Raw genomic sequence first — 25478 nt, 5'->3', positions numbered from 1 at the left:
GCTCCTACAGACCAGTTAGACGCTCATAATCAACTTATTACCTGCATTAAAGACAGCTGTCTTACATAGGCACCTTTCTAAAAGACTCCTGTCCACAGACTCAATTAATCTGTCAGACTCTAGCCTCTACAACATGGGCAAGACCAAAGATCTTTATAAGAATGTCAGGGACAAGATCATAGACCTGCACAAAGCTGGAATGGGCTACAAAACCATAAGTAAGACGCTGGATGAGAAGGAGACAACTGTTGGTGCAATAGTAAGAAAATAGAAGAAATACAAAATGAATGTTAATCGATATCGATCTGGGGCACCATGCAAAATCTCACCTTGTGAGGTATCCTTGATCATGAGGAAGGTAAGAGATCAGCCTAAAACTACATGGGGGGACTTGTTAATGATCTCAAGGCAGTTGAGACCACAGTCACCAACAAAACCATTGGTAACACATTACACCGTAAAGATTTAAAATCCTGCAGTGCTCGCAAAGTCCCCCTGCTAAAGAAGACACATGTGCAGGCCCATCTGAAGTTTGCCAACGAACACCTGGATAATTCTGTGAGTGATTGGAAGGAGGTGCTGTGGTCAGATAAGACAAAAATTGAGCCCTTTCGCATTAACTCGACTCATCGCTCTTGGAGGAAGTGAAACGCTGCCTACGACCCAAAGAACATCGTCCCCACTGTCAAGCATGGAGGTGGAAACATTATGTTTTGGGAGTGTTTCTCTGCTAAGGGCACAGGACTACTTCATCGAATCAACAGGAGAATGGGTCGAGCCATGTACCATGGTGTGTCGGATGAAGAACTCTTCATTTACCCTGCAGAGAACATAAATCGGGTGAGATATTTCCATATTTTCACTCGTTATCATGAGACAATGTTATTACATTTTCTCTCTGTATTTTATATGTGTTGTTTGTGACCACTGTCATATCTAGGCATATATGTGGAGTTTGTTGACAGGTCTGGTTCTGTTACGGACAGTTCATCCAACACTGCGGAAGCTAGCAAGGTATGTTTGACTGTGCAGCATTTCTGAGAAAAACATACTTTTAATAGCCGCCGAGCCAAATTCACCCGGCATGTTAGTCAGACAAGCGGGTCGCAGGCGGTTTTTCCCTGCCCACTGCCCTGGATTAACAGGTCTCTGCCTAAAAAAAGTGGCATCTAAAAGTTTGGGCACATCTTGCCAACATTACTGTTATTGTGAACAGTTAAGCAAGTTGAAGATGAAATGATTTCTGAAAGGCCTAAAGTTAAAGACGACACATTTCCTTTGCATTTTAAGCAAAAAATAAAAATAAAAAACTATATATATATATATATATATATATATATATATATATATATATATATATATTCATCCTTTATATTTTGAAAATTAAAAAAAGGAAAATGGACAGATTCAAAAGTTTGTGCACTGTATGGTTAGTACTTCCCTTAGTACACCCCTTTTAAAAGTATCACAACTTGTGAACTCTTTTTGTAGCCAGACAAGAGTCTTTCAATTCTTGGCTGGCTACACCATCAGATGGAGTCAGCATTCTACAATCTATCTCCGATCCATCAAGTCATCAATCCAACCAATTTCTATTCTGCCCCATTTTCCACACTACCCTGAGGGATAAGGAACTATCTACAACAGAAATAACTTTTCCAGTTGATATTTGGGAAGGCATGAATGTCTTTGTTCTCAGAAGAGGTTGTGGGAGTAAATGGATAATATGATTCAAATGTCAGTCTGTGTTGCAGGCTCTACGAGCTGAGGTGGTTAAGACACTTTCCGTGGTAGTAGCACTCTGAGCCAGGACAAACCTTGATATGAATATCAAGTAGAGGGGGCCAGGAGCACTGGGCAATAACATAAAGAAGCACCTATTGGCCGATTCATGGATGACAGTGAAGATAATGACAATTCTGTGTTGGACAAAACGTGGGGACCAGAGAGGGATGATGAGGAATTGTGGCCATCAGAAGAGGAGGTTGCTGGCGTAGGTGATACACTGCACATGCAATGTGCATCAAAACATCCTCTGAGGGGGGGCGTGCGTGGCTTGGACCCTGAGTTGAGCAGACGTGTCTGAGGAGAGCTCCTCAGATTTCTTTAGACTAAGGGTACCGTCACACAGTGCCATTTTCATCGCTACGACGGCACGATTCGTGACGTTGCAGCGTCGTATAAGTATCGCTCCAGCGTCGTAGACTGCGGTCACACGTTGCAATACACGGCGCTGGAGCGATAATTTCATGACGTATTTGCGATGTAGAAGCCGTTGGTTACTGTGCGCACATCGTATACAACCTGTGTCACACAATGCAATCATGCCGCCACAGCGGGACACTAGACGACGAAAGAAAGTTTCAAACGATCTGCTACGACGTACGATTCTCAGCGGGGATCCGGATCGCAGTAGCGTGTCAGACACAACGATATCGTAAATGCATCGCTGGAACGTCACGAATCATGCCGTTGTAGCGATCAAAATTGCACTGTGTGACGGTACCCTTAGCCTCTACAATCAGTAAAAGCTCACAGACACAAAAAGAGAATCTTAAAAATCCTTCAGAAAATTGAAAAAAATCACAGAGAAAAAAGCAGAGATGATTACCTGCTGAAGCCTCCAAACAAATGCACTAGCAGGGCGCATCGGACCCGATTAATGATGGCAAAAACACAGGTGCAAAAAATACCGATGAAACAACCACTTTCAATCCAGTGTTGGCTGTTTGGCATTAGTGCACAAAAAGATAAGCAATAATAGTCTGTATGTGGCATTGTTCACACAGGCAATGCAGAGCATCTGGTTTACAGCCTATTACTAACGCTCATACAGGCGGGCTGCCCAGTGCTACAAAATGCATGCTGTGTGAATAGAAGCCTACAGTTTACAGAGCCATCTTGGTCCGATTGAAGAAGCATCTACGCGAAACACGCGTCAAGGGGTCGCAGCGGGAGGACTTAAACAACACCAGCTATTATGGGTGAGTTGTAGCTTACCTTCGGGACATGTAGGGTTATTGGGGACTTGCCTTATCAGGTAGTGCCCATGGTATCTATGTATAGCACCTATACTTTTTACCCATTAGGGTCTCACTACCCCCATGTATCCTTTTGATTAGGGTTTGCTATATTCACCCCTAGCTACTTCACTCACATTACTTGTCGCTCCTCCTGCTGTGCCAGCAGGTTCCCTGTACCTATTCCCCTATTTTGTGTATAGCCTTATTATTTGGCTCTTATTATTTGTATTTGAATTAATAAACTGTTTGGGTTTTACTTTACTCTTTTGGTGTTCTCTGTACTCCATGTCTTTTTTGGTGTTGGTATCCACGATCTTAGTAAATTTATCAGAACTCTTTCCACTAAAAATGATTTGGAGATATTTGCTTGCAGAATAGAAAACTCTTACAAGAAGGAACTGCAGGTTCTAAAATCAGAATTTACCTCTAGAGTGGAAGATGTAGAGAAATCCCAGGAACTCATCTTGCAAGAACTACAAACCCATAGAGAGGTTATAACAAACCACACTATGAGACTAGAGGACATGGCAACGGGACTGGAGGGCTTGGAGAATCGTAACAGACGTAACAACATTAGAATACGTGGCCTTCCTGAGTCGGTAAGCCCATCTGAGCTGGACATTACAGTGCAAAAACTGTTCCTTGAAATCTTAAATGATAAAGAGGCAGGCTCCATAGAATTTGACCGGATTCACAGATCCCTTGGACCTAAACCGCAATCAGATTCAAGGCCTAGAGACGTCATCTGCAGAATACATTACTATAAAGTCAAAGGAACTATTATGTTGGCAGCTAGACAAAAAGGCACCATCACCTTTTGTGGAGCTCAGATTCTAATACTCTCAGATCTGTCTAGACGGACTCTACAACTAAGAAGAGCCCTGCGACCACTTTTATCTCTCCTTAAAGAAAAAGACTTCCCATATAAATGGGGTTTTCCATTTCAGGTGATAGCTTTTAAAGGAGGGAAAACAGTAATTTTTCGTAATCTGGGTGATCTGACCACCTTCCTGGGAACTTTTGAATTACCATTGACTGACCTCCCTGATTGGCCGAGATCCCCCCAGCTCCCAGACATTCCACCAAGATGGCTGAGAGCTCAACATGCCAAACAACATAAGAAAAATGGTTCTTCTCTTGGCCAGACCTGAGGGGACTCTTGTTGGCCTAATGCATATTGATTTGTATGTATTGCAACAACTATTGTTTGTTTAATATGATGTGATTTATATATCTGCTTGCATATTGTTCACATGTCAACAAAGTTTAAAAAAAAGTCCTCATTTACAGACAGGATGTTCCTCCTCCCTTTTTTCCTGTGAGCACATTCTTGTGTGTGCAGCTGAAGCTGAAGGTCATAGCAGATCTCTCTCTCTCTCAGAAACCAGATTGATCCTGTTCTCATGTTGTAAGCTAGATGTTCTTAATTCTTAATAAATGAACATTCTCTGTTGCTCGTTGTGGACATCACGCTGATTAACCCGCTGCTAACAACTCTCCTCCCCTTCTTCCTGTTTTCAGAGTATAATACCCTGCATACACATATCCCGAGAAGTTGTTCTGACTTCTGGACCAATATGCTTTGGGTTTGCCCGTGCTCAGTAGTACGGTCAGTTTTCATCCAAGTGGACATTTCAACTTATCATATGTTAAGGAATAGAAGGTCTAATTACCCCCTCTATAGTTTGCATTGTTCAGTTAGAGCTCAAATTTAATTCAAGTGGGGTCAGACGTTGGTTAATTTTGATAGACCTTAAATAATGTTACTTACTAGTTGTTATTTTGTCTAGGCCATGGGGGTGACAGATGGAGGTTGGACCTCACCCTCGGCTTTTCCTCACCCAAACCGATGTGTCTGGTGGACTCTCGACACACCGCCACATCACGATTTCTTCCTTTAGGTGATCATTCACAGCACACTAAATTTTCCTTTCTCTTTCTCAATCTGTTTCCTTCTCTTCTTCTTCCTCCTTATTGTTCCATCCCCAATTCCTCAACCTATTCCCCACCCTGGAATTACACATGAATATTCAAGGGATCTGGTTTCCGTTCTCATATAACCAATTCTTCAAACAACACCTTGATTATGGCTGGAGTTAAATTTTGTTCCTTTAATGCTAAATGGTTAAACATACCGGAAAAAAGAAAACAGATCTTGTACTTCAATCATAAGCAACGTGTCTCGATTTTGCTACTTCAGTAGACCCACTTTAAGGCTGGAGTGACTCCTGATTGTACATCCTTTTACTACCCGAAGTGGTACCATAGTACAAATCCTCATTCCAAGTCTAAGGGAGTGTCTGTAGGTTTTCATAAGTCCTTCCTTCCAGAGGTCCTTGACTCAGTGATTGATATGGAGGGGAGATTTATTTTCTTGAAGTTGGCTTGGAGATCTCGTGAACTTATCTTGGCGAATGTTTATTTCCCTAACCAGGATCAGCAGAAATTTGGCTATTCATGCAAAAAGCTTCTAGAGAAATTTGCAGGCGACTCGCCGATTATCCATGGAGGTGACTTTAACCTTCCAATGAATCCTATAATTGACGTATCAACGGGTAAGTCCTCTTACTCTTCATCTTCTATTAAAAAAGTGAGAAAGCAGATGAGTCATCTGCGACTGGTCGATGTGTGGAGGGCTCTCCATCCAGATGCGAGAGACTATAGCTTCTACTCACAAGTACACTCCACATATAGTAGAATTGATTATTTTTTGTGTCCCATCCCTTGCTGGACCTGGGGGTGGGGTCGGTGTTGTGGTCCGATCATGCGCCCATTTATTTTTCGATGCAACTGGACCCCCTTGCGAAGTCTAAATTCTCTTGGCGACTAAATGAGAACTTATTACAGGATCCGATATGTGCCTCAGAGGTGAAACGATCTATCGAATGCTTTGTGGTGGACCATGCTGCGGACTCCACGTCTCCTTCAATAAAATGGGAGGCCCTGAAGAGTATCTTGAGAGGTGTTCTTATCTCACAGGGTGCCCGTCTTAAGAAGATTCGTATAGCAGAAATAGCTGATCTCTCCTCCCAGATTTCTAAACTTGAGACACAACATAAACAAGACCTCTCCCCGCTTACCCTGTCAAATTTATCCACAGCCAGACAAAAGTTACTTACAATACTAGATCAGAAATCCCGTTGTTTTAGGGAGAGAACTAAGAGCCGTTTCTATCACTTAAGTAACAAAAGTGGCAAATTCCTGGCAAGAGCTCTACATCCACGGGGCCCACAAACATTCATCCCATTCATAAGAAATGCCAAGGGTAAGAAATCCCACAGTACACGGGATATATTAACCAGCTTTTATGATTACTATAACTCCCTGTATAATATAAAAGGTCACTTTAAGGATCTCCCCGCCCACTCGTTTCATGATAAAATCAAATCTTATATACAATCAAACAAGTTGCCCGTGGTTTCGGAGGAGTGCCTAGCGAACCTTGAGGAAGACTTTTCATTAGAAGAGGTCACCTCAGTGATTGGGGACCTGAAATCAGGCAAAAGTCCTTGTCCTGATGGTTATTCAGCGGGATCCTACAGTTTTTGGATCTGCTGGGCCCTCCATTCCTAACCGTGTGTAATTTTGTGGCTTCGGGGGGGTCCTTCCCCCCACAAGTTCTAGCTGCTCATATAACGGTTATCCCGAAACCAGAGAAGGATCCCTCGCTATGTAGCAGTTATCGTCCTACCTCACTTATCAATATAGATGTTAAAATCTATGCCAAAATGATCGCTAAAAGATTAAGTTGTCTTTTGCCCTACCTGGTTAATCAAGACCAAGTAGGTTTTGTTCCAGGAAGAGAGGCAAGAGACAACACTATAAGATCTATTTCTTTGATAGACAGAGCAAACAGGACCGGTGACCCCATGTGTATATTTTCAATCGATGCCGAAAAGGCATTCGATAGGGTGGGTTGGGATTTTATGTATCAAATGCTAGAGGGTATTGGATTAAAAAAGAAAATGCTGAGGAGTATCATGGCTCTTTATGAGTCCCCCTCTGCACAGATCAAAGTTAATGGCTCTCTGTCAGACTCCTTGCACATACGAAATGGCACAAGGCAGGGGTGCCCTCTATCACCCTTGTTATATATATTAACTATGGAACATTTGGCCAATGCAATCCGTAGTAATCCATCTATAAAGGGGGTGAGGATCCTTTCGGAAGAACACAAGTTGGCACTTTTTGCTGACGATGTGCTAATGTTTATTACATCCCCTATAACCACTATACCCAATATTCTATCGGAACTACATTGCTTTGGTTATCTGAGCAACTTCAAAATAAATTCCCATAAATCTGAAATACTAAATATCTCCTTACCATCCTCACTAGTTTCTCAGTTACACTCCTTCCCGTTTAAATGGCGTTCTGATGCCCTTAGATATCTGGGTATAAATCTAACCTCTAAGACGTCACAATTAAATGAAGCCAATCATAAAACAGCTCTCCGTAGAGCAGAGCTTGATCTGGAGAAATGGAACAAATTACATTTATCCTGGCTTGGGAGGATCAATACGATAAAAATGGACTTATTACCATGCCTCCTGTATTTTTTTCAGCCCATCCCTATGGTCTTACCCCCCTCCTTTTTCTCCAGACTCAAGACAACAATCACAAGATATGTGTGGTCGGGCAGGCGTCCTCGCTTGTCGTACCAGCTATGAAGCAGATCTAAACGAACGGGAGGATTGATCCTCCCTAACTTTCTACTTTACAATTATGCTTCCCTCGGAACCTGACTTTTAGATATATTTCATCATAAACACAAAAAAAATGGGTGGACCTAGAATCAAAGATCTCAACAAATAATCCCAAAGCAAGCATTTGGCAGGGAGGAAATATAAAAGTTCAGAGAGAGAACCTTCCCTTTCTCACGAGAAATCTGACTTTTTGTTAAACACGGTAATCAAAAGCTTAACATCTCAACCATACCAGGCCCCCTGACCCCGATTTTTGATAACCCAGACTTCCCTGTGGGCCTAGAAAAGTTACATTCCTACATAAACACAAAGATAGCCACCCGATAGTCCATGATTACATAACTCAATCTTCTATTAAATCCTTGCAGTCCCTCTTCGGAGAGGCGGTCCCTCCCCCTGGCTTATGGCTTTTTCATGAACAAATTAGAAGCTATATTACCAAGATATCCAGACAGGTTGATCTATTTAGACCACTTACTCCCTTCGAGTCAGCTTGCTTGGATGGGGACCCTCCATTACACACGGTATCGCTTCTCTATAAAATGTTTCAGGAACATCAAATATCTACACTTGACCCTCCAGTTTTCTTCTTGAAATGGGAAAAAGACTTGAATAAACCATTAACATTGGAAGACAGGAACAAGAGTCTCCTCCACACGTTCAGATCCTCATTATGTGCAGACCACCAAGAGAGAAGTTATAAACTGTTGACTCGATGGTACAGATGCCCAGACAGCATCCATACTATGTTTCCCACTACCCCAGATACGTGTTGGAGATGTTGGAAGGAGAAGGGATCATATTCACATATTTGGTGGTCTTGTCCACCCATTAGAAGTTTTTGGGAGGCTGTTTTTGATCTCCACAACAAATTATCGCTTCACAAGGTAGCTCTGCTGTCTATTTGTGATCTCTCCATAGCCAAATTTAAGAAAAGCCTTCTTAGACACTTCTTGACAGCTGCACGCAATCTAATACCCCGCTACTGGAAGCAATCAAATTCCCCTTCACGATCTGAATTTGTAGCGGAATTAAACCATCTCTTTAGAATGGAGCAATTGGTTGGCCAGGATACGGGAACTTCAGATAAAGTATTAAACATATGGACTCCTTGGATAGTGTTTAGAGAAATTAGAGAAACCGAAGAGCTAATTACTTGGCTTGGCTAACTGACTGAATATATTATTGATACCCACATGCATCTGTATTCTAGGTGGTGGAACAGATGTTCCTTAATATTAACTAACAGCAGAGTTGGACGAGAAATCGGAAACCATACCCTCCTTCCCCATCCTCTCTCTTCTTCTCTTTCTGTTTACTTTCTATTTCTCTTCTATTAAACATAAAGTTGGTTTAAACTATAACAACGTTCTGTATAATGAAACAACTCGGATACCCTTACTTCAGCATTATATTCAACTCTAGTTAACAGAACGGGACTCGGAGAATCGGACTCTTAATAACCAGGAATCCTATTGCCAATAGTAATAGATCATTTCATAGTTAATGGGTATAACGTTCATAAGTTCGAATTCTAGAACTTAGTTAATGATCCCCGATTCTCTTTTGAAAAGTTAAATAGAATAGCATTTTCTTTCATATAGGAGACAAAGAAGCCACTACATAGGCTTATATTGAAAACGTTATTATATTTTTCCCTGATTAACAGTGCTTAGAAGTGCCAAACGTTATTTTGATTTGTATCTGTTTGTTATCATTCTAATTTGCAATGTGTCTTTATATGCAACTTCATTTAATAAACCTGATTTACACAAAACAAACTCTGAGGCAAAATCAGATTTTTCTGTGGTCTGCTCTGGAGTAGGTAATTCAGATCGCATCACCCAAAAGGTCTAGTCATGGTGGTGGTGAGCCATATGTGCAGGCTACTCTTGTATGGGAATTCTTTTTCATATCGTTGGAGGATCAATCTATTACATTGGGCAGGCTGTGTTGCTGGAAAATAAGGCAGGTACATCATGTTACACATCGAATAGCAACTTCATCACTCCATCAGCACATGAAGTGGCATAACTTACTCATGCGGAGAAAGCAACCTGACCAGCATGATGAAGAACGATCAAGCTGCCCTCCTTCCTCTCCTCGCAATTATCTCCCTTGTAACCATGTGTACCCCAAGCAGTGCCTTATTATTATCATCAGCCCATCATCACACTCACCTAGTGCTTTCCATATACTTCCTCTTCTACCTCCATTGTAGCTTAAATTCTCAATTTGTGTGCCCAAGAAACATATGTTCAAATATCCCATTATATGGAAATTGTACTCCCATATGTCCGAGTTCACCACAACTGATGTCAGACCATCTGGATTGTATTGCCTTTTGCAAAAGAGTGGTGTACTCTCAGGCTCAATGGAAGATCCCTAGCCGCCATTATTTATTGTACCAAAATGGCAGGTTTGGGCACAAAAAGCAATATTTTTGGAAATTAAATATTATTGTGAATGTGTCTGGGTTGAATTTTCCTAGCAACACCCTAGACAGGATTGTGATAGGTCAAAAATTGTAGAAAATTATCCAAATAAAATTATTTAAACTTCACAAATAAATTATTTTCAAAATTTGTTAAGAAATTTTTGTCTCCAGAAAATAGTGGATAATTTTTGGAAGGCTTCATAAAAAGTATAGTCATTTTATGATTAGCAAATCAGTTGCAGATCACCCAAAATTATATTATTCTTTCACATGTAGTTGGGAGATCATTACATCTTTACATTCAAAACAATGTACCTGTTTAAAGGGATCATTTTGGACGGCTTATGAAAAAGCTATCGCTTCTTCATTTAACAAAGTACAAAGCCCTTTTTACCCTAACAACAGGAATAATATTTGCATCTAACCATGTGAAAATGCCATAGCTTCTACTGTTTACACCGCCTGTCAACAAAAAACAGTAATGAATGCACATGTTCTCCTACAAAAGGGATAATTTTTATATCGTTTATACAATTTAAGTAGCCTACAAAGTTTTATACTTAAATATTATGTTAAATGCGCTGTGGGTTACCTCTGGTTACCATTTATTTTCTACTACCCAGATAGGTTGAAGTCCGTTGGATATTAAAAAGGCTATTATGTGCGTTACAGAGCTCAAAATGTGTTACACAGATATTTTCCAGTCAATTAAAGTTTTTTTAAATTCTGTGAATCAAATTTTTTACGATTATTCGGTGACATGATCTGTTTATATCTTGTCTCTTTCTGACCAGAATTCTTGCTGTATTCCTCCATAAATTTGTGCTGACTTGCAGTAAAATGGAACATGCCTGTCCAGTGGTTCTCCAATATACACTCACCGGCCACTTTATTAGGTACACCTGTCCAACTTCTTGTTAACACTTAATTTCTAATCAGCCAATCACATGGCGGCAACTCAGTGCATTTAGGCATGTAGACATGGTCAAGACAATCTCCTGCAGTTCAAACCGAGCATCAGTATGGGGAAGAAAGGTGATTTGAGTGCCTTTGAACGTGGCATGGTTGTTGGTGCCAGAAGGGCTGGTCTGAGTATTTCAGAAACTGCTGATCTACTGGGATTTTCACGCACAACCATCTCTAGGGTTTACAGAGAATGGTCCGAAAAAGAAAAAAAATCCAGTGAGCGGCAGTTCTGTGGGCGGAAATGCCTTGTTGATGCCAGAGGTCAGAGGAGAATGGGCAGACTGGTTCGAGCTGATAGAAAGGCAACAGTGACTCAAATCGCCACCCGTTACAACCAAGGTAGGCCTAAGAGCATCTCTGAACGCACAGTGCGTCGAACTTTGAGGCAGATGGGCTACAGCAGCAGAAGACCACACCGGGTACCACTCCTTTCAGCTAAGAACAGGAAACTGAGGCTACAATTTGTACAAGCTCATCGAAATTGGACAGTAGAAGATTGGAAAAACGTTGCTTGGTCTGATGAGTCTCGATTTCTGCTGCGACATTCGGATGGTAGGGTCAGAATTTGGCGTAAACAACATGAAAGCATGGATCCATCCTGCCTTGTATGGAGCATCTTTGGGATGTGCAGCTGACAAATCTGCGGCAACTGTGTGATGCCATCATGTCAATATGGACCAAAATCTCTGAGGAATGCTTCCAGCACCTTGTTGAATCTATGCCACGAAGAACTGAGGCAGTTCTGAAGGCAAAAGGGGGTCCAACCCGTTACTAGCATGGTGTACCTAATAAAGTGGCCGGTGAGTGTAAGTAAATCTGCCTGAGTGTTGTGATTTGTCCTTAGTTGGACCCCCATGTATTACCAGAGCAGGTAAGTCAGTAGAAAATGGCTTTTGCACTTAGAGGAATGCTTACAGCTTTTTATTATCGAGCCACTCATTTACTTTGAGGGTTCTGTAGGAGAAAGATCATCCAATTTGCAGTCAGCAATGCCATTGGCAAAACCCATTTTACAAACAACTTTACATCCCTTGCTATGAATGACTGAGTATTTAATACAAGATGTGGATCATACACTTGTGCTTTAATCGTTTTATAAAGTTTTACTTTTTTTATTTTTATTTTATTTATTTTTTTACAAAAGAAAGTACAGTCAAAGTTATCTGAACTCTCCATTCGTCTTCCTTTTGGTGGGTCACATTTTTTGGAGGGAGTGATGAAATATAATTACGTTAAACGGGTCCATCATTCTGTGAATAAAAACGGAAAACGTTAATATATCAACCTTAAGTGCTATACAATTCAATAAAATATGAAGCTTTAAGGGCAAACGTAGCCCAAGACCATTTATAATGCACGATCAACGGTTCAGCTACAAGTCATTTGTTGAGGCATTGAAAGCAACCAACGAATCTGAAGACCACATTTCCCAGCAGAGAAGAGTTGGTGGGACAGACCATGAAGTATAGGTTCCATACTTACGGTAACCAGTGTGGCTCATGTTTAGCATAGTTGGTGTGAATGATATTTTTTCCATGAGTGCAGTGAAACTGTTGTGGATGTGTGCGACTTCTGTATTGCAGAGATAAGCAATGCTTCTAATGTAATATACCATCTGTTGTAGAAGTCTATGGACACCATAACAGCTCTCTGTGCAACCCACAGTCTGTACACTGCTGTACTATGATCATGTACTTGTGGCATGAAAAACAATATACTTTATATTCACCTGTACTGCAGTACACTGGCTCAGTGGGTAGCACTGTTGCAGTGCAAGGTCCGGCCATTCAATCCCACCAAAGGCAACATCTGCGTGAATTTTGTATATTCTACCTGTGTTTATGTGTTTTCCCCCACTCTCTAAACACGTACTGATAGGGAATTTATATTGTGAGCCTCAATGCTGACAGTGAAAACGAGGTCGTAAAGAGCTGCAAATAAACTGAAGCCTAAAGGTGTGTGCCCACAATCAGGAACTGCTGCGGGTTTGATGCTGCGTATTTATGTAGTGTCAAACCCGCAGTGGCCCGCTGTGACAGCATGGTGGATATGTCCACTATGTGTCCACAGACGTCTGCAGATTACTCGCAGACAGTGAAATGCGGCACGTCTTTCAAGACTGCAGCAAGTCAATTTCTCTTGCGGACACACTAGTCTCAGCAACAAAAATGTCACCAATACACTGTATTGGACGCGGTTAATCCGCACTGTTCAGTAAGCTATACGGATTCACCTGGCGTTCAGTAGACGGTAGTGTTTCGGACGCGGTAATCATACGCGAGTCCAAATCACTGCTAGTTCCAGATCGTGGGCACCCGGCCTTAGACTACATTCCCACAATCAGTGTTTGTTCCGTTTTTTACCCTGCAGAATACCTTAGTTCACTTGCGTCTTTGTGTGCGTTCTTGACGCTGCGTTTTCTGCCTCTGTTGTGTTATGCTTTAAATAAAGCTGCTTTGTTTTTGAAACTTCCCACCATGCTTTTTACTTGCGTATTTTCCACATCTAATGCAAGTCTATGGGAAGACTGCATATGCATTAGAGAAATCGACATGCTACGGATTGGAAACACGCACCGCAGGTCAGTTTACACAGTGTCAAAAAACACAGTGGGCAGGAGATTTCTATAAATCACATCACTTTGTTGGTATTGTGTTTTTGCCACAGCAAAAATACACAGCGTCAAAAATGTGATAAATGCTCATCGTGGGCATGTAGCCTAAAACACTTAATGCCTGCGCTGACTGTGAAAGTGAGAGCTGCGGCTGTACATCATACATGTTCTCAGTGTGGTGTTATACTCCTTCCCTTTGGTAAAATAAGCTTCATAGTTTTCATAGTTTAATTCCAATATTATTTTTGGACACACAAAGCATGGTGCTATATTTTTAGACCATGAAAAGAAAACCTTATTGCAATGACATATCATGTTTATTGCTTCGAGAAACCTTTTATAACCATGGAAATAATTGTATGGTATCAACTTACTCCACAGCATCCGCAGCACTTGCAGTCCCCACAGATTGTCCCAATTAGACCATTGACAGCTTGGATTGCACAGAGAACACCTTGCGCTAGACCCAATAGCAGGAGGATGCAGAAGAGGGTCAAATTCCAGGTGATGATGATTTCTGTGTTAAGCTCACTCTTACCGGGTTTGTATATTGTACAGTCCTTCCATAAGGTATGATTTTTTAAATAATCCCTAAAAAAATAAATGATATATAATTGTTACTATCAATAAGTGTTTAGATAATAACGAAGTGCATTTCCGTTTCAGTGGCTGCCACATGAACCCATTGGCACCCTGTCAAGGCATGAGAGAGGGAGCACGCTCCCATTGTAATTAGTTAGATACTAGGGCATTGACAATGACATCTAGGGGCGTTAATGGACAGAAATCTAGTTCTCTCTTCTTGGCTCTTGCAGGAGGTGCAGACGTGTGAGGAGCACTTGCAGCTGGATATCTGTGTCTGCTTCTATCTCCTCCCCTCTCTGCATAGAACTTTATGAGCACAAACTGCCATCTCCTATGTCTGTAATTGGAAAATCTCTCTTCACCGCAACAGAGTTTACCAATTATGAGAGTGAAAGATTGAGCCAATTGAAGAAAAAAAGCCAATTTCTATAATAAGATATATTTTTTTTAAATTGCCTATGTTCACATACACTAATTCAAAAACTTGTGTGAACAGGGCCCAACAATTAGCAATTTTGGCTGAAGTTTCACAATATTGTTATTCTTGTATGATGTATCTAAACTGACTTGTTAAGTATCACACTGAATGATAGAAAGACACATACAGAAAAAAATGGTAAGCAGAAAATAAAAGCTTGGGTGTTGAGAATGCATTGTGGGTTAGTAAACCGAAAAACAAAACTGCCTAAATGAAACGATAGCCTTAGATTGATTTTTATACAATCATTTACACATACCCATCACTGAAAGGATAGCCCCAAGCATTGTTTTCCATATAACATATCGGCCCCTTATTTATAGCAACTGCAGAAATAATGAAGTTATATGCAGCTCCAGCAAATCCGATGGCAGCGAATAGGATAGAAGAAAACATCTGGAATAAAAAGCCACAATTACTTGCAAGATCAGTTTAGCATTGTATGTTTGCCCCTGACTAGCCGTGATGTACAGAGCTTTATGTGGTCTTGCATCAAAATAAAATAATAAGATGTAGAGAATCAGTGCAGGGTATGTAACAGATCTACAAGCATCAATTTTTTTCTGCTTCCACATTGGGTCGTTTCCGTAAAAAAACTTGCCATCTACTTACATCCAGTGATTGGCTGCAGTGCTCATGTGTCGTATATTGGGCAGGTAAGTGCTACCTTTATTTTAAGCATTGGCAAGCGAGTTTTTAATAAAACTGGATGTACAGTAAGATGAAAAAAAATTTAGTTCATATGTTTTTCTCATTAGACATTCTAACTAATAGCACTGCTACACATAGCATCTAAAATGCCATAAGATGCTTTAATCTCTAGATATTTCTTCAGATGTTTTAAATGCAACAAAAGAATCCTGTTGGAACTAGGCCCTAGGCCCTATTCAGATGACCATTTTTCACAAGCATTATTTATCCATGTTTTTCATGCATAGAGCAGGTATGGAGATGTTCACATGTCCACCTATTTTTGAGAACTTTGTGTCCACAAAAATGCACAGAGATGTCCGTGTTTGATCTGTCACAGATGAAACTCGCCAATGCAAGTCTATGGGTCCATACAACTTGGGGTGCTTTCACACAGCATTTTGGCACCCGTTCGTTGGTCCCACTGGGGCTTACATTAGAAGCCCTTGCAAAACGGTATTCGGGCGTATGTGCCGACGGGGCCGTAGACTATAATGGTGATGACAGGGTGAAGGTGTTCTCTGTTGTGCATCATTTTTGGGTGTATAAGCCTACTCCAGTAGACACTCAGACATAGTAGACTACAACTGGGTGTCTATCTTCAGTAGGCGTACACGCACACGTTCACGCTGTCGGCAGCATTATAATCTATTGATCATTCAGAGCATAGGCCTCAATCCCATTTTGCAGGGGGTTCCGACGTAAGCCATGATGGGACCAACGTATGGGTGCCAAAACGCAGTGCCAAAGCACCCTTACAGACAGCAAATGGATGACACATGAGATAATAGCTGAAGGCAAAGCGGATAAGCTGACCACACACTGATGTAAATTCCTCTGTTTTTTTCACATACGTGAATAAAAAGAACATCTGAATGAGGCCCTAAGATGCAACCTGGCTTGATTTATGCATCATGGCAGGGTATGCCCTGGGTCGTTGTACAACAAAATCATAGTGGATGTGTCCGCCCAACTCTCGACTTGACATAGCAGATAATGTTTACCGTTGTAAGATTGCATAGTACCCCAAACCCAGCTGTATCATGTCCCCTGGTTTTCCCAGTTGCGATCAATTGAAATAGCAGTTGAACATTTGTGCCGCCACTCCAGCCAAACTCTATAGAAGTGTCCAGATACATCATTATTTTCATTTTTTTATGTGACTACTTGTGTAAAAGGAAGCTACAGTATCAGTCACAAAAGGTTGACTTTTCTAAACTCTGTGGGTCACTCTTAGCTTTCTTGTGCAGACTAGGTCATAATCAACAGAGTCATATCATTAGAAGGCAGTGGGAATAATGAAACTTCTATGTTACTACTGGAGGCTGAGAGAATACAGTAAGATGCAACTTTTCTAATTTCTCTTATCTTTAAAAAAGACTGTAGTCTCCCAGAAGACAGTATGAGTCTATAAACAACATTCTACTTTCAATTGAAGTGGTATCCCAGGAACTGAAAGTTATCCACTATCCATAGGATTCATTTTTGATAGGTGGGGGTTCTATCGCTGAAACCACCAGCAACCCTGAAAACAGGGCTCTGCAGGGCTTCATCTTGGATGGAGAGGCAGTACTCCTGCTTTATCAGCATCTTGGCATCCAGAGCCCAGTTCTTGTAATTGGAGGGTCCCAGCCGTAGACGACTGGAGATTACTAAGTTGTCCCTTATCCTTTAACACCCATTTATTGCAGCTGCCATAATACATTTACATCCTGCTACGGATATGTGTGCCTCCAATGTGGCATCTGTCAGGGAACAGAAAATAAAAAAAACTACATTCACAAAAAGAAAATCAACACATTTTTCTCTTCTGCTTACCTAAATGTTAACACTTTAAAAAATAACAATATGATACCGTATTTTCCGGTGTATAAGACAACCGTTTAACCCCTGAAAATCTTCTTAAAAGTTGGGGGTCATCTTATACGCCGGGTGTAGTCTTAGAGGGCGAGTGTGGACCAATGTGTATATGGTGGGTGGGGGGTAGTGGTCCCAATGACGAAGAGAGGGGGCGTATCACAGGGAAGGTGTAAGTGGAGTATCCCCCTATTACCTCATTGTGGCAGTGATGCTCTCTGTGCTGGGGGCGTCGTCGTTGGCTCCTCTATGTGCAGCGTGGGGTCTCTGTGCTGGGGTGGAGGTGGCAGCTCCTCTTTGTGCAGCGTGGGGGCTCTGTGCTGGGGGGTGGCGGCGGATCTTTGTGCAGCGTCGGGGCTCCGCCGGCATTTCCTCAAAGCCCAGAGGCCCCGGCAGCTCCATTGCTGCGATGCGGTGGCCTCCGGGAAAATGGCCACTGGGGGCGGCACATGCTCAGATTCAGATCTCGTCTCCCGAGATCTCGGGACGAGATCTGAGTCTGAGCATGCGCCGCCCCCAGCAGCCATTTTCCCGGAGGCCACCGCATCTCAGCAATGGAGCTGCTGGGGCCTCCGGGCTTTGAGGAAATGCCGGCGGAGCCCCGACGCTGCACAAAGATACACCGCCCCCCAGCACAGAGCCCCCATGCTGCACAAAGAGCAGCCGCCGCCCCCAGCACGGAGACCCCACACTGTACAAAGAGGAGCCGCTGCCGCCCCCAGCACAGAGAGCATTGCTGCCACAATGAGGTAATAGGGGGATACTCCACTTACACCTTCCCTGTGAGACGCCCCCTCTCTTCGTCATCGGGACCACTCCACCCCACCATATGCACATGGGTCACCCGCCCTATAAGCTGACACACGGAGTATAAGAAGACCCCCGACTTGTAAGATTTTATATTTTAACTAGAAAAGTTGGGGGGTCATCTTATGTGCTCAGTCATCTTATACGCCGGAAAATACGGTAGATTCATTTTTAAGTAGGCATATCAGATCTCCAGTGTTACCCTACTCAAGAGTAGGACAGAACAGAGGGGGAGGTGAAGAACTGGTGGATATATATTATTTGTAAGGCATCAGATACACAATCTCTTACATGTAATAATGAATTAAATAATGAAAAACTATAGCTCATGCTCAGTAAAGTTTTTGTAAAATCCGGCACTCCATAAAATCAACTTCTTTATTTGAAACGTTAAATTAGGTACAGTACATGTCATACGCGTTTCGAGCGTTACCGCCATTAATCGTAGACGTGTACATGTGTACCTATTTTAATTCTTTCAAATAAAAAAGTTGATTTTATGGAGTGATGGATTTTATAAATAGTTGACATGATCTGACTCAGAGAAAGCAAGGAATCCAGAGCAGCCATTATACAAGTGACATGGACTTATCTTCATGGGCATAATATGCAGTGAGAAGTTAATTTTTCTTATGCATCTTGTCCATTGTCGCTCCCATTATCCCATGCTTTGCCATGCCATTTTTTCAAACTCTAATATATACACCTTCCATTTGAATACTTACAGCAAATCTCTTTCCACAACTTTCATTACCACAGCATCCGCAGCAGTCATTGTTCTTCATACCCAGAAACACTAGAGCTGGAAAAATCATCTACATAAATGAAAAAAGAAAACCATGTTTCTTATTATTGTCCATTTTATCCTATGTGTATATCAGATTAAGTGGTTTAGAGAATTTGCATTCCGTATTTATACTTTTTAATTCTTCACCCGTCACACAAAGAAACCTAAATCTTCTTTTATTATGTTTTCATTGCCCTTAGAATGCCAGAATAACGTATCCTGCTACTGTTCTGTACGATAAAAGTGAATGGAAACCTGGCCAAGCGATTAATAGTCAATGGGATCCATCGCGGAAACTAAACCTATGACATTGGGGGCACTGAGCTTTTCATTTATTTAATACACCCTAAAAAGAACACCTCGCTATTGACAAGGTTTATCAGTCATTTCCAAATGACAAAAAATGAGGATGATGAGATATTCAAAAACAAGAAAAGGCTATCACAGGCACTTTTAACGCAACCTTCTTAGGATTTGTTGGGGTTCCTGCAGTTGGCCCCCACTAATCCAGCGGGTAGATGATCACTTTGCTTTTGGAATAAGCAACCAATCAAAAGGATATATACAACATAATTTCAACTATAAGTCTCTCCTTGGTTATTATGTGTCATGCCACTTGAAATGGTCCCTAAATTTAGTTCCTAAAATTTGGTTTCAGTAAATTTACAGTCTCTTCACCTGTCTGACTATACCCGACCATATCCTCACCAAATGTAAAGAAGATAAGGCCACAATTTATCTTTTTACCCATTAAATCCTTGGGAACACCAGCATGTACATTGGGAAATTTCTCTGCTTTCATGCCTCAATGTAACACAAATATGGTGTGAATCTAGCCTTTTGTAGGTTGTCACACGGAGACATGCTCTGTTCTTATGGACTGCTTGAGCATAAAGATGTCAAATTAGGCTCACAGAACAATTCTTATACTGGATGTCTTATTGATGACCCACCTTTCACATACCCCAATTCTAACAATTGTAAACACATACGGCTTTTTTACTATTTTTTTCCATAAATTTAGTATTCAACTATACATGTGAAAATAAAGATTAACGTTTTAAGAACCCCAAAAGTGTTCTTCATCTTGCTGTGTGAGGTCCTTTCCATTTCAAAGCAATTTTTATAGCAATATATAGTATATTAAGCACATATTTTTCAACGTTTTACTACTTGCATGTAATAAGTTTGGCTCATTCTTTTTTATTGTTTATTTTATTAAACTGTTTTGTTGATTTGATTTATAATATATTAAATTTTGAATGTATAAAATACTCCAGAACTTCCTAAGTAGGGAAGTAGGGAAATACAGCCGAGTCTCGCATGCTAATACCCGGCATTGCAGCTGTCACTCAGGAGCGGAGCGTGCGGCCGCATAGCAATACATGCAGCCGCACGCTCCACTCCTGAGTGACGGCGGCAATTCCGGGTATTAACATGCGAGACTCGGCTGTATTTTTCGCATGTGTGATCCCGGCCTCAGACCAGCATCTGTCCTGCCTGGACTGGGCTCAGACTTTCTCCATGACATACAGTAAATCCGTGTTATGTAAGGGACAAACATACAAAAGTACTTAACTCGTTATTAACCCCTTAACACTACATGGTTATTAGTGCTCCGTGACTGGAATGTACATTATGGTGATCGCACGGTTACGGCAGGAGCTCGAGCAATATATACACCGATCCCATCAGCTGAACTTGTCATATGATTGACTGTGGCGCATGAAGCGTTAGGCCGGTGTCCCACTTGCAACTGCAATGCGAGAAACTCACGTGAGTCTCTCGCCTCAATACCCGGCACTGCCGCCAGCACTCTCTGACCAGAGTGTGTGGCTGCATGTATTTCTATGCAGCTGAACTCTCCGGTCCGAACCGCAGGCGGCAGTGCCGGGTACTGAGGTGAGAGACTCAGGTGAGTTTCTCGCATTGCAGTTGCTAGTGTGACCCCGGCCTTAGTCAGATAAAGTGTGCTTCCTATAGCAGCCCATGAGCCCACTTGCAGCTCGATTATGGGATGCCAACTCATTGGTATGGCAATTTAAGGCCTAACAATTAGTGATTAGCGAATATACTCGTTACTTGAGATTTCCTGAGCACGCTCAGGTGTCCTCTGAGTATTTTTTAGTGCTCGGAGATTTAGTTTTCTTCGCCGCAGCTGGATGATTTACAGCTACTAGCCTGCTTGATTACATGTGGGGATTCCCTAGCAACCAGGCAACCCCCACATGTACTTACGCTGGCTAATAGCTGTAAATTATTCAGCTGAGGCGATGAAAACTAAATCTCAGAGCACTAAAAAATACTCGGAGGACCCCCGAGCGTGCTCGAGAAATCTCAAGTAATGAGCATATTCGCTCATCACTTCTAACAATCCATGTTTGTCCTATACCGAAGCCTATTGGATCCTGTCACAGGCAGAAGTAAGGGATGTGACACTGACAAGTTTAGTACCTATGTGATCAAAGGATCGAATGCTCAAGTCTCCTCGAGAGACTGATAAATATTGTAAAAATAAAATAAACAAGTGATTAAAATAAAATAAATAGATAAATAAAATCTTAGTTATTCAATGGTTTAATCTGGGGAAAAAAGTGTATTTAGTGTACAAAAGGCATAAAACTAACGTGTATGAATTTGGTATTGCCATAATTGAACTGATCCACAGAAATAAAATAAAAAAACTTATTGTTTCCAGCTTATAAATACCATAAATTTTAAAATGTTAAAAATACTTGCTGTTTTTCTCTCTATAAAGAGTTAATTAAAGTTAGGTAATAGTTATACGTAACGTATCCCAAAATGGTACAAATACAACTCTACTTGCAAAAAACAAGATCTAGCACAGCTATGTGGGTGAAAAGGCAGAAATATTTTGAAACCCGGGAATATGACTTTAAGGGCTCATACTCACTTGATGAATCTCGCACGGCAATACCCGGCGCTGCTTCCGGCACTCAGATCGGAGCGTGCGGCCGCATAGGAATACATGCAGCCGCACGCTCCGCTCCTGAGTGCCGGGTGCAGTGCCGTGCGAAACTCATCCGAGTTTCTTGCAAGTGAGTATGAGTCCTAAGGGTTTAACTCCAGCTTAGCAATACTTGTAGTACAACTTAGAAGGCTCCAAACAAGAGCTTCAATTACCTATAAAAAACAACTTTTTTATGTGGGGTGTAATTAACCCCTTGGAACATCTAGTTGAAGCAGTACCTCCTCCCCAGAGTCCGCTTATATGGAGTTGGGATCATACAGCCGTCATCTGCCTGTAACAGCAACCAAAGCTGGCTATTACTTCTGCTGTCAATCACTGACTGCGCCATTTAAATAGATTTGTTGCCAGAGCAAGCCTGCACCAGCTCCCATACCCCGGCACCCGAGATACAACCGCAGGCTGCCATAGTCCTCACTGCTGCTACTTTGGTCCTATGAAGCTCAGCCCACATCAATTTAATTATAAACCACAATAAAAGACCATAGAACAAGTGATCCATCACATTTATTTCAACTGAAAGAAAAGTTTTTAAAGATCTAAAAAAAAAAAGAAAACCAATCATATGAATGACCCTCCTTTAACTTGCTTAAGAGGGAAAAAATAAAAACTGAACTGGAAAAGTCTTAACTTTGAAAATATAAATGTATTTAACTTGTATGGTAAATGCTGTACAACAAAAAATAAATAAAGCACCAGAATTGCCATTTTTTGGTCACTATCCCATAAAAAGGCCATAAAATGGGGTAAAAGTAGTACAATGAATACTATAAAAACAGAAAATATAATGGCAAAATTGTGTTTTTTCACCATTTTGCAGCAATTGGAATGAGTGAACATTTTCAGATAGATAAGGTGTTATCCGAGCAAGGTTGGGTGCTAACCAAGTGTCTTCGGCGTGCTCAAAAAATATGTTTGTGTCCCCGCATCAGCATGTCTCATGGCTGCTAGACAGTCACAACACATTCAGGGATTGATTGTTTCTTAGACATGCATCTGCGAGGACTCAAACACATTATTTGAGCACGCCGAAGACACTTAGCAACTGAGCATACCCGGATAACACCTTGTCCGAGCATGTTCGCTCATCACTATTCATATGATGATGGAAAAAAGTTATGACTCTTGGAAGAAAGGACGAGAGAAATGAAAGCGCAAGAATGAAAAATTGCCAAGGCATGAAGGGGTTAAGGGTTAAAATATACATACCGTTAAGCTATATACTAATGTCTATAAAATCAATTACTAAAAAAATTTACATATTTAAGGACAGTTTCCAAACATCTGAAAAATTCATTAGGGACTTGTCCATATTAATAAAATGTATCTATGTTTTAACGGAAGGAGCCGGGGCTGATTATGAGGATTGTAACTATTAGGAGTAATTCATTTTCGGAGAAGTTCGTACTATGAGCCATCTAGATCTTTAATATTCTAATCTTTATTATTCATTTTCAGTTGTTCATTTTAGCCACAATAATATTGGCTGAAGGTCATTTTTATCCAAATTTCCAGCAAAAAGAAAAAACAAAAGTGAGAAAAACATTAAGTCTTAATGGTTACTAATGTTTTGAGGATGGTAAGTAATCTGTATATGAAAATATTACTATTTTTCCCAATAGTCTCAGGAGAATTAATAATAAACAGAAGATAATGAACAACAAAGGCCCAGATAAATTTTAGGATTTACATACACTAAGTTTGCGCACTCACCAGAACACCAGAACCCAAGAGTCCTCCGAGGTAAAAGACTTCTTTTGTGATATGATCATTGCTCTCTGCAACTTTACCAGCTGGGAAAAAAAGCAAAATGTTTGCCAAAACAGAGAGAATAGCGAGAGGGATGAGGGTAATGCCCAAGCACTTTGCGCAGCCTCCTGAACACATCTTTGGTTACTCCTTCACTGTTGGTCGTGAGAATTCAGTATAGTGTAATCCCTCGAAGGCACGTCTACTTTGTGTGGTTTTATGGTGACCTCACCATTTATATGATGCACATCCTTAGACTAAAAATCTATGAGATAATGTTCAGGGTAATAATTTGTCATGACAACTAATAACCCTGTTAATATTCTACTCGGGCACACAGGACACTGGTATAGGAGTTCCTTATTCACAAGATGAATATGTGATATTATCTCTAGAGCTCCAAGGAAAGTTAATGTTGCTTTCACAAAGGTATTATTTTGGAATATTTTTATGCAAAATTGCCTTAACATTTTCTAAACTGAATAGCTGTGTTGATATGTTCTCCCAAATGTTGAATAACAATGGTCCAAGTGCTATCCGATAGAAAATCCTATAGAACTCATCTGATGTATACGCTGGTGTGAGCAAACCCAAAAATCATACTCTTTTCAATCAACTACTGATTAGTAGGAGTTTTGCACCAAATAAAAGAGATTTGGAAGAACATTTTTTTTTTTTACGTATTTCAGCATTCTTTTTTAGAATTTTAAGAAACAACAGATCGCTAAGATAATGTTTTAGATTAATGAAAAATGCAACACGAACCTAAAAAATATGTTTGAATTTCATCCAACAGATTGGCATAGAAACATTGGTCATGGTCGTTATGCGTTTAGTCAATTGTCAACCAAATTACTTAGATTACATTCACAAAACTCAAAAATCATGGCAACAGCGCTGTGGGTCTACCACTGTTGTGTTAAAAAAAAATGTGTCACAACTGCAAAGTCATTTCAACGAGTCAATACAAAGGTACAAAAAAAGCTTAGATTTAACGGCTTTGATTAACATGTTAAATCTTCAATTCAGTGGTTACACCGGTCAGGGCCGGCGTTAGGGGCAGGCAGACCAGGCAGCTGCCTGGGGCCCCCGCTCCCCCAGGGGCCCCCAGCTAGTGGCAAGTCACGCAGCCGCTATGGGGCCCCAGTGAGGCAGCGCCGACTCCCCCGCCATATTGAACTATACTGGCATCTGCCGGTACAGTTCAAAGAAATGATGGAGGAGAGAGCGTCACCTGACGCTCCCTCTCCCAGCATTCCCCACTCTGCCTCTGACACAGCGGGTGCACATCATCGCGTACTCACTGTGTCTCAGGCAGTGCGGCGGCAGCCGCCGACACAGGAGCAGGGAGCAGCGCGGGCTCGGGGAGAGGTAATGAGCTTGTGTTTTTTTTGTTTTTTTTACTGGACTGTGCGGCCTTTCTCGGGAGGAGAGAGGCGGGGAGGGAAGAGGGGATGTGAGCTGTGCTGTATACTCCTGTGTGCTCTGCTGTATACTACTGTGGGCTCTGCTGTATACTCCTGTGTGCTCTGCTGTATACTACTGTGGGCTCTGCTGTATACTACTGTGGGATCTGCTGTATACTCCTGTGTGCTCTTCTGTATACTACTGTGGGCTCTGCTGTATACTACTGTGGGCTCTGCTGTATACTCCTGTGTGCTCTTCTGTATACTACTGTGGGCTCTGCTGTATACTACTGTGGGCTCTGCTGTATACTCCTGTGGGCTCTGCTGTATACTCCTGTGTGCTCTGCTGTATACTACTGTGGGCTCTGCTGTATACTACTGTGG

At 41.4% G+C, this 25478-nt stretch overlaps 1 protein-coding gene across 1 annotated transcript; it reads right to left on the bottom strand.

The window, feature by feature from the left end:
• Positions 1 to 12038: 12038 nt before the first annotated feature.
• LOC143808320 (transmembrane 4 L6 family member 4-like) lies at positions 12039 to 23905 on the bottom strand. Its single transcript, XM_077290844.1, has 5 exons — positions 23653 to 23905; positions 18889 to 18978; positions 15069 to 15205; positions 14121 to 14337; positions 12039 to 12382 (listed from the first exon to the last, which is right to left on the bottom strand). The coding sequence occupies exons 1-5, from the start codon at positions 23824 to 23826 to the stop codon at positions 12365 to 12367; spliced, it is 636 nt and encodes a 211-aa protein (XP_077146959.1). The 5' UTR covers positions 23827 to 23905; the 3' UTR covers positions 12039 to 12364.
• Positions 23906 to 25478: the final 1573 nt, after the last annotated feature.

Source organism: Ranitomeya variabilis, chromosome 2 (assembly GCF_051348905.1).
Source record: "Ranitomeya variabilis isolate aRanVar5 chromosome 2, aRanVar5.hap1, whole genome shotgun sequence".
In the NCBI taxonomy this organism is placed as follows: Eukaryota; Metazoa; Chordata; class Amphibia; order Anura; family Dendrobatidae; genus Ranitomeya; species Ranitomeya variabilis.
The sequence above is the reverse complement of the archived record's forward strand: the minus strand, read 5'-3'. Positions and strand labels throughout refer to the sequence as shown.